Source organism: Somniosus microcephalus, chromosome 7, assembly GCF_052327205.1.
Source record: "Somniosus microcephalus isolate GS21.2 chromosome 7, FLI_Smic_1.0, whole genome shotgun sequence".
In the NCBI taxonomy this organism is placed as follows: Eukaryota; Metazoa; Chordata; class Chondrichthyes; order Squaliformes; family Somniosidae; genus Somniosus; species Somniosus microcephalus.
The window spans coordinates 48863768-48874624 of NC_140993.1; the positions used below are offsets into that span (position 1 = coordinate 48863768).

At 45.2% G+C, this 10857-nt stretch overlaps 1 protein-coding gene across 1 annotated transcript in view; it reads right to left on the reverse strand.

The window, feature by feature from the left end:
* LOC147114632 (uncharacterized) overlaps positions 1-4412 on the reverse strand; it is a 31630-nt gene extending 27218 nt beyond the window's left edge. The window contains exon 1 of the mRNA XM_085993933.1: positions 3621-4412. Coding sequence (XP_085850059.1) covers positions 3621-4319 — 699 coding nt within the window. The 5' untranslated portion in view covers positions 4320-4412. The remainder of the gene's footprint in view (positions 1-3620) is intronic.
* Between the last annotated feature and the right edge of the window lie 6445 nt (positions 4413-10857).

Here is a 10857-nt window from a genome sequence, read left to right on the forward strand (position 1 = left end):
CAGATATCTCACTCTTATCCACATTATACAAATTAATATAAATAAAACTCCTGTCACTACACAAAATATAACCATCGGGTGAACAAACAATTCCAGCACTGCGGATGCTTTAGGTGACCATCCGTTAAACACATCCCACCAGTGGTGTACCGTCAAATCTGTTATTTGCGTAGCTATTTGAATCAAACCTTGCTCATCATAATCCATCACTGCTTTTAAATGGTGCAGATCTCTTCCTCTTTTCGCTAAGGCTTCTGCTATCTTTTCATTGTTTTTCAAAAATTTCGTCAGATTAGCCAAATTAACTGTAGGGGGGGCATTTTCTATCCCCAATACAGTTCTTCTTTGCATTACCGTAGCCCATTTTCCCAACTGATATGTCTTGTTGGTATGTGGGTCAAACACAGTATAAAAATCTTTTATGCAAGTGTCTAAAGGGGGCCTTTTCAAAATCCCGTCTACATATATAGGCCAGGCACTGCTAATACACAGATAGTTCTGGCCTATCTCATGCAAAGTAGTATCATTACAAGGTTTCAAATTCCAAATACATGTACCTCTACTATGTTGTAATGAGCAAGGTTCATATATAGGGGTATGCAATGGGCATACTTTTCCAAATGGCCAATCTTGGCAATCCGAGGCATCGTGGGTCTTATTCCCCTGATCTATCCATTTACCATGAAATTCGGGATACCAAAAGTTTTCTCCAAACAGTTGGGGCAATACCAAGAACTGACACCAGGTTATGGCTTTTGTCACATTTACCACTTTCATTGTAAAATTACATCCCTTAAGGCCACATTTAGTATATCTTCGATCAGGTTTTACTTCTAGATTATTTCCTTCAAATCCGAAAATTCTCATCCAACTAGGAGCATGTCCTGACATAGCGATTCGCTCTAGCTCAGCCCTCAGTGACTGCTTGGTAATTTCTTTAAACATACATTGAGTATGATTATTGACTTTCTCTTGTCCCTTTGCAACATTCTCTTGTTCCTTTTCTACCTTATCTACTTGCTTCCAACTCATTGTATCTGATATCCACTGTGTTAACATCGCTGCTGTCAGTCCATTGTCCCAAGCATTTCTTAATTTTATAGCATCTCCTGTCAGCCCTCTGCTGTATTTTATTCTGCAATGTTTCAATATCTATTGCATTAAGGGCTCCCATACCAGTTCCTACTCCTCCCAAGACCGTTGCTAAGCCCCTTCTCCTTCTCCCGATCCTAACTCTCTTATTCAATTTGGCTTGTATAGTAGTAATATTACATCCAGTATCTTTTTTATCCTCATATTGTACCTGTACTGTCAAATTTAGAGTATATGGGGAGATCAAGACCGGGGTACAGGTAGAATGCAATCTTTGCAAATGGTCCATAGGACTTTCTATCTGTTTTGTTTTCTTTGCAAAGAATGTTTCCCCATACCAGTGAGGTCTTCCTTCTATAAGAGTTGCATTCACGCATCCGTACGCCTGACCGTCTTTCAAATATATCGGTTGTTCCATGTCTCCGGTTCTTGTGTCATTTTTATACAATTTCCATAATTTAGTATAATTGTTTAGTATGTCAGTGTCATTCTCTATCCAACAACTTATGTTCACTCCTTTTTCCCATTTTATACTTAGAGTTATATTAGATCCTTGGCTAAATACTATTTTATCCATCCCAGATTTCATTTCGAACATCCCACAGGCTTCGCAATTAATCGTCCAATTAGTAATTACACAAATGGTGCCATTGTTACAAGTGTAAGTTCCCTGCGATGGGTTACTGTCTCTCGCCTTCCATCCTAACTGGCCTGCCCATTCTGTTTTTTCAGTAGGCAGGATGGTCCAGGCGGCTGTCCTTATTACACATAGGCCGATTATTATTATCTGGTTTAACATATTTCCTGATTTATCCTAGAAATCTTTAAATTATCCTAATTATTGTTATACAGCATTAAATATAAACATATATAGCAATCCGAAAGTAATCAGTCCTTCAATGGAGTGCCAAATTATGGTGGGCACGGATCTTTTCCCGTTTCTGAAGTGGTGTCTGGTGCAGTATGTTTATACTCCACCTTCGGTGTTTCCTCCGGATGATGCAACTTGCACCTTGTAGCGTGTACCCAATCAGGTTTTTCTTTCAATTTGAGAGCTGTTCGAGTTGTAAGCAGCACCAAATATGGTCCTTTCCACCTAGGAGAAAAAGATTCTTTATTTAGCGCTTTCACATAAACTTGATCTCCGGGTTTAAAGGGGTGCATGTTTCCTTCTGTGGGGCGCGTCTGGGCCTGTCTCACTTTCTCATGTATTCTTCCTGCTGTTTCACACATGGCCTGAGCATATTTTAATGATTTTTCATCATTCCAAATTAATGCCACCTTCTCTGGAGTCATGGGTGGGCGTGTGCCTGTCGTCATAGGCCGGCCCATCAAGATCTCATGTGGTGTCAGACCTGTGTTTCTATTTTTCTGATTTCTCAGGGCATACATTACTACTGGCACGGCATCCGACCATTGCAACCCATTTTGCTGGCATACTTTGGTTAGGGCGGCCTTGATTTCCCCATTCACTCTTTCCACTATTCCTGAGGATTGTGGCTGGTAAGGTATGTGCAATTTCCATTGAAATCCAAGGGCTTCAGTTAAGTTTTTTATCAGTTTGCTGGTGAAATGAGTTCCTCTGTCACTGTTTATTCCCATAGGTATTCCAAATCTAGGTATTATTTATTTTAGCAGAATGCTTACTACTGTTCTGGCATCATCCCTCCTAGTGGGGTATGCCTCTACCCATCTGGAGAACATATCTACTATTACCAGTATGTACTTAAATCCTTTTACTGCGGGCATATGTACAAAATCTATCTGTAGATTCTCAAAGGGCAGCTCTGGTTGGGGTAGGTGATCAAAATTTGCGGGCGATTTCCCTCTATTGTTCTGCTGACATACTAAAACATGCAATTTAGCAGTGTTTGTACTGCCAAAGGTCCATTGTCTGCTAACGGAACTCCCACATGTTCCTCCCACTTGCTTTTAAATCGAGCTACAAAATCAGGAATTGTCTCCTCCTTTCTTTGCAGACATCGAGTAACTTCTCCTATGTCACTATGCTTCTTGGCTCCTCTCATTATAGCCTCTTTACCTCTATGTTCTAACCAGTGAGCAAAAGACTCATTTCCCTGGTCCAGTTGTACATCATCTTGTCGCCAATCTCCATTTTCTCCCGGGGGAACAGCAAATCCGTCCCTTAGGGTCAACCATGAGGACCCATACGCACATTTTAGCAGCATTAGCACATCCCCAGGAAGAGGGCTGCAAATGGTACATATTTGTTCTAGCCAATTATGAAAGGCAGTGGGCTTCTTTAAGGGGTCTGGTGCCTCGGCTATCATAGCTCTAGCTTCCGCTGGGGACCACGGTTTTAACACTGCCACCTCTCCTATCATGACTCGAGGAAGTTGATGGGTAGTAGTGTCAGGTTCGAGCGCGCCTCTGTCTCTAGGGGCTGTTTCTTTTGTTTGTGACCTAGTTGTAGGTCTGTTACGTGAGGGTAGGTCCTGTACATTACTACCAGGCAGTGCAGCAGCTCCTGCTCCGAGTGCCCCTGCTGGAGGAGGAGGTTCAATTACGGGTTCATCTGCGGGTGGGGGTGGAGCTCCAGGCTGTGCCCCTGGTAGGGGTACAACTGGCTGTGCTGCCGCTAGACCTGCTGGATTGTATGGAGGCGGCGCCGGAAATCGTGCCGGTTGTCTTAGAGCAGCCGCTATCATTAGTAAATTATTTAACTCTTCCCCCATCTCAACCGGATCTCCCGCTGGGGTTCGGGGATACATTCCCACAACAGGAGCCTTAGGCAGCACCTCTTCCTTTTCCTGACTAGCCTCTGCCTCTTCCTGTTTCCCCTTCTTCTTTGGGGGTTGGTGTCTTTTTGCTACTTCCATCCACCTAGCAAAGCACCATAACATATAGGGGGTGTCCCACTCAGGATCCCCTCCTTCATTTCTAGTAATTTCTTCCCATTCTTTTATTAAAGGTATTTTAAAACTTCCCCCATAAGGCCAATCTCCACCCGACCATCCATACAGATCACTACTAAAAGTTACCGCATACCGATCGTCTCCTGTTTCTTTTATTACAGTATCGGCTGGCGAACCCGGTGGAACGATGGGATCTCCTACCTTTTTTCGATGTTGCACGAGCTTTTTTATTCTGTCATTCATTCTTTTACATATCTTGATTTTACCATTTGCAGCCTCCTGTTCTACCTTGCCTCGGGCTCCTTTCTTGGCAGGCTCGGACGAATCCGCTCGACTGCCGTTATTTCCCATCTTCTCCTTACTCCTGTAACTTAGTTTTAAACTTACTGGTTATACAACCGCGGGTTATTTTATATACACAAAATACAATGAGCGCTCACCGGTTTTTCCGTCTGCGAATCCTGAAGTCAACCCTTTATTCTCTTTGTAGCTACTTAATTCAGTGCCATAGTCTTTTCTCTCTTCTCAGCAGTAATGCCTCAGCCTGACGGGCTTCTTGGCTCAGCATGAGTCACCGGCCGGATAACTAGGCAACCGCGCGCCGTCCCCCTTTCAGCTGGGACGCGCTAGGTGCTCTTCCCCTTTCAGCTGGGAGGCACCGGGCACTTTCCTTTTATTTTTAGGAGAGTCCCTTTTTAAATTTCCTTTGTCTAATTGGAGCCTAAGCGGTCCAAGTGATATACAAGGTCAACGCTATACCCAACTTAGACCTTCTTAGTTCTTTTAGATCCCGTTGTTAGGGATCCTGCCAGACTACGCCAAATTCTGTCGAGGAAATTAACTATCAGACGGAGACTTCATGGTTCGCTTTAGGAATTTATTACATGATATCACGGAGAGTCTGCAGCAGTCCCTACTGCCCACCAGCACTCTAAATTACTAATGTACAGCACTCATAGTTATACAGCAAGGTAAACAACTTCAGGTGATTAGCTTACATTACATTTCAAGAAACAGATTAACATGTTCACATTTTATCACCAGATGTCCTAAGCCAAAAGGTCAGCTTGACTTCATTATGGCAGTTAGCAGTTCTTTTAGTTTTAACTAGATTAGTGTCCTTTGTTCAATTAGTAAAGTGGTCAAGTATCCCAGCATGCCTTAATGTTTAATACGTTTTCTCCCACACTCCTCCTCCTTCTCCTCTTTCTCCTCCTCCACCTCCTCCTCCTCCTACTCAGCTGGTCGTCGTATGCCAGGAGGTAAGGGCTGTGCCCTCATGATAGCGAGGTGGTGGAGCATGCAGCAGACCACGACGAATCTTGAGGCGCGCTCTGTTGAATACTGCAAGGCTCCTCCAGAGTGGTCCAGGCAGCGGAACTGTTGCTTCAAGTCCCAATGGTCTGCTCTATGATGTTTTGTGTGGGAGTATGGCTCCCGTTGTACGCATGCTGGTCGCATGTGGTTGGGTTGCGGAGCGGAGTCATGAGCCAGGTGGTTAAGGGATAACCCTTGTCGCCCAGCAGCCAACCTCTGGTTTGACATGGTGGCTCAAAGACTGTGGGAACAGCGGACTGGCGCATAATAAAACCATCATGACAGCTGGCAGATTACCGGACATTCACCATCATGACCATGGTCACACACCAACTGTATATGCAGCAAGTGGAAACCTTTGCGGTTGCGGTACATCTCAGCATTTAGATGCGACGCCCACAAAGCCACATGCCTGCAGTCGATGGCGCCCTGCACCATGGGGAAGCCTGCTATCCTGGCAAAGACATGTGCACACTCTGCCTGCTCTCACTGTTCAGCTAGAAGACAATGAAGTTTCCTCTCTTTGCATAAAGAGCATCTGTCACCTCTCTTATGCAGCAGTGGATGGCAAACTGGGAGATGTTATATGTAGAAATGGGGGATGTTCTGGGGTTATTGTCACTGGCCAGTCAGAAGTATCTGAGCTGCTCCAGAGCCCCGTGTGGTTTCGAATCGCTCCCCTTCTCTGGTTCTGACCGCCGGACTTATTTCAGTAGCGATGTAGACAAAACGAGACTCGTGGTTGGGTGCAAAGAAGACCAGTATTTATTGAAATAAAAGGAAATAACTTGAAAATAATGATGAATACAGCACTCTTTTACTTAATACAGCACACCTTTGCTTAATACAGCACACCTTTGCTTAATACAGCACATTTGCTTAATAGGGGAGGAGAAACGGACACATCGAGGGAAAATTGACTAAAATTACAATTTAACAAAATTCCCCTTTAATTCCCACCCCTAATACCTATCTAGGTTGCCTTGTAATGGGCCAGAAAATCTATGCTCACCAGTCAACGCCTGCTCTGTGCCCCTGCGGTCCTGCCTTGGATTCTTCACTGCCCCGAAGTAGAGATACCCCAGTAATTGAAAAGTAACTGCTGGTATTCCACTTCTTTGGGCGAGTTGTTGAGCTGTTCCTTTGTAGGCAGAGCACAGAGGCAAGGCAGCAGAGAGAGAGCAAATGGCTTCCTGAGGGGCTATCTTTATACCCCGCTGGGAGCCATTATCTTGGCGCCCAAATCTGGATGTATCTGGGCTATACAAAAGGGAATCGATCTGTCCCTATTGACTGTAATGGGTTTGGCATGTATTACCCATTCATTTTAACTGGTTTGTGCTTAATACAAAATGTTCAGTCAATAGCACTCAAGTGGTTTGTAAACAAACCATTGTCCTGTGGTCACCGCCCAACTGCAACTGATTGACAGCTTTGAGTACTTAAGCCTTTGAGTCAACATTGTAGAGAGTTCTGTAAACAAACATCCTTTGTCCTGTGGGTGAAACTTCCTAAACTGCAGTTGATTGACAGTTTCAAGTACTTCATGCATTCACACAGGCTGGTGTTTTCAAATCCTTTTGTCAGCCTGCGATGGGAGAGGCTGTCTTTGTCTTCTGCCACGAGGCCTGAGAGCCATTTTGATACCCTGGGTTTTTAAGGTATATTCCACCCAGGTTTTCTTTAATCAAAAATGATCTTCGGGGGCTGTAGTAATTTTCCGAAATTCTTGCGAGCCTTACATATAGATGTCGCCTGCTCCAGCCTGGAAGGATCCCGACATGAAGAAATTCAGGGCCATAGTCACCTTCACAGCCATGGGCAGCGCTACCCTTGCCCTGGTGTGAGGCTGCAGGTCTGGTTACAAGAGGTGGCAAAGTTTTGTGAGTGCTTTCTTTGTAAAGTGCAGACACCTTACCCACTGCTCCTGGCTCAGGCTGAGGTAAGAGAATTGCTCTCGGATGATCCTAGGTAGGTAAGACCATCTGCTGAGAGGCCTTACGAACATACATACAAACATACAAATTAGGAGCAGGAGTAGGCCACTCGTCCCTTCGAGCCTGCTCTGACATTCAATAAGATCATGGCTGATCTGATTACTCCACATTCCCGCCTACCCTTGATAACTTTTCACCCCCTTGCTTACCAAGAATCTATCTACCTCTGCCTTAAAAATATTCAAAGACTCTGCTTCCACCGCCCTCTGAGGAAGAGAGTTCCAAAGACCCACGACCCTCTGTGAGAAAAAAATTCTCCTCATCTCTGTCTTAAATGGGTGACCCCTTATTTTTAAACAGTGACCCCTAGTTCTAGATTCTCCCACAAGAGGAAACATCCCCTCCACATCCACCCTGTCCAGACCCCTTAGGATCTTATATGTTTCAATCAAGTCACCTCTTATTCTTCTAAACTCCAGCGGATACAAGCCTAGCCTGTCCAACCTTTTCTCATAAGACAACCCGCCCATTCCAGGTATTAGTCTAGTAAACCTTCTCTGAACTGCTTCCAATGCATTTACATCCTTCCTTAAATAAGGAGACCAATACTGTACACAATACTCCAGATGTGGTCTTACCAATGCCCTGTATAACTGAAGCATAACCTCCCTACTTTTGTATTCAATTCCACTCGCAATACACGATAACATTCTATTAGCTTTCCTAATTACTTGCTGTACCTGCATAGTAACCTTTTGTGATTCATGCACTAGGACACACAGATCCCTCTGCATCTCAGAGCTCTGCAATCTCTCACCATTTAGATAATATGCTTCTTTTTTATTCTTCCTGCCAAAAGGGACAACTTCACATTTTCCCACATTTTATACTCCATTTGCCAGATCTTTGCCCACTCACTTAACTTATCTATATCCCTTTGTAACCTCCTTATGTCCTCTTCACAATTTACTTTCCTACCTATCTTTGTGTCATCAGCAAATTTAGCAACCATACCTTCGGTCCCTTCATCCAAGTCATTTATATCAATTATAAAAAGTTGAGGCCCCAGCACTTATCCCTGTGGCACACCACTCATTACATCTTGCCAATCAGAAAATGACCCATTTATGCCGACTCTCTGTTTCCTGTTAGCTAGCCAATCTTCTATCCATGCCAATATGTTACCCCCTACACCATGAGCTTTTATTTTCCGCAATAACCTTCTCCCCACCTCCTCCTCCTCCCTCTGTGAGCAGCTTATCCTCTTCTTCACTGACACTGCTCCATCTCCCTGTCATGCTGTAGGCTAAAGGGGAAAACAACTACAGCACCCATGACTGGGAGCAAGTTGTCTGACCACAACCCTTAAATTCAGAACCAAGGCTTTCTCCACTTGCAGCACCACCCCCCTGTCACCTCTCCAACTTTAAACAACCCTAGAAAGCTCCAATCACTTCCACAAACTTATACAGAGCCAGTAGAAATTAATCAGCAACTAACCTTAGATTGGTTGCTGATTCCTTTAAATATTGCTGGTGGGGATCCTTGCTGCTGCTGAACGCATGTTCAGCTGTGCGAGGTTAAGACAGACTGTTAGCTCCAGCGTTGAGAACGAAAATGATAGCGCTGGCTTCAAATCAGTGTTGCATGTTGATTGACGTCATAATCTACCTACTCTACATACTTCTGGGGCACGCTCCTAACGCCTGTCCTACTGCCCTCAGCAAGATGCCGTCTGGCGTGGCACACCCCAGAAGTGTGCACGCACAGCACGGACGCCATTTTCGTCACCCATAGTGCCCAAAAATTGGGCGCTATGGAGCCGAATTTCTAGCCCATGAATTTCAAAAGACATTTGATAAAGTATCTCAGAACAGACTATTTCAGAAAATAGAAGCACATGGTGTTAGAGGGACGGTGGTAACTTGGATACAAAATTGGCTAAAATGTTTTTTTTTTGCCTCTCCCAGGAGATCCATTGGCTGCTGCTGGGTATGGGTATCTAATCATGATGCTTCAAGTATGACAACTATATGGGGCAGGCTTGATGGACCAGAATGGTCATTTCCTGCCCATCATTTTCATAGGTTCATCGGTTCATATGATAAGAGGCAGAGATTAGTGGTGAACAGATGTTTTTCTGACTGGAGAGTAGTAGGCAGTGAGGTACCCCAGGGGTCAGTATTAGGACCATTGCTTTTCTTGTTATCTATAAATGACCTGAACCTGGGCTTTCGGAGTACAATTTTGAAGTTTGCAGTTGATACAAAACGTGGCAACATAGTAAGTATTGATCAAGATAGTAGCTGACTTCTGGAGGACATAGACAGACTGGTGAAATTGGCAGACACATGGCAGATACAATCTTCTCTTAGGCAGTCCCTCGGAACCGAGGATGACCTGCTTCCACACTAAAAATGAGTTCTCAGGTGACTGATGAGTCCAATGCGGGACCTACAGCCTCTGTCACAGGTGGGGCAGACGGTGGTTGAAGGGACTGGCGGGTGGGGTGCTTGGGTTGAAGGGCGCTCCTTCTGCTTTTTGCGCTTGGCTTCCACTTGCTCCCAGCGAAGAGACTCGAGGTGTTCGGCACCTTCCCGGATGCTTCTCCTCCACTTTGTACAGTCTTGGGCCAGGGATTCTCAGGTGTCGGTGGGGATGTTGCCCTTTTTCAAGGAGGCTTTGAGGGTGTCCTTGAAGCGTTTCCTCTGCCCACCTGGAGCTCTCTTGCTGTGTTGGAGCACCAAGTAGAGCGATTATTTTGGGAGTCTCGTATTGGGCATGCGGACAATGTGGCCCATCCATCGGAGCTGATTGAACGTGGTCAAAGCTTCGATGCTGGGGATGTTGGCCTGAGCGAGAACACTGATGTTCGTGCACCTATCATGCCAATGGATTTGCAGGATCTTGCGGAGGCAGCGTTGGTGGTACCTCTCCAGTGCTTTGAGGTGCCTACTGTACATGGTCCATGTCTCTGAAGCATACAGGAGGGCGGGTATCAGTACTGCTCTGTAGACCATGAGCTTGGTGCTGGGTTTGAGGTCCTGGTCTTCAAACACTCTCTTCCTCAGGCGACGGAAGGCTGCACTGGCACATTGAAGGTGGTGTTGGACTTCATCATCGATGTCTGCCCTTGTTGACAGTAGGCTCCCATGGTATGACAAGTGGTCCATGTTGTCCACATTGCAATATAATGCAGATAAGTGTGAAGTGATGCACTTTGGTAGAAATAACATGGAGAGGCAGTATAATCTAAATGTTACTATTTTGAGGTGGGTGCAAGAACAGAAGGACTTGGGGTGCATACTCACAAATCTTTGAAGGTGGCAGGCCAAGTTTATCAAGTGGTTAAGGAAGTGTATGTTGCACTTGGCTTTGTAAATAGCGACATTGAATACAGGTACGGGGATCCAGGAGGTAGTGTTGGAGGAGCCTTGCTCTTGTCTAACAGGTTTGAGGCTCTTACTCCCTGTAAGGATGGGAACAGGGACTGCGGGGAGGATGAGCAACCTGGCCACAGCACCGTGGAGCGGGAGGCCATTCAAGTGGGGGGAGTTAAATGAAATATTGTAGTGGTAGGGGATAGTATCGTTAGGGGGATAGATAGAGTTCTTTGCAGCCGAGAGCGAGAGTCC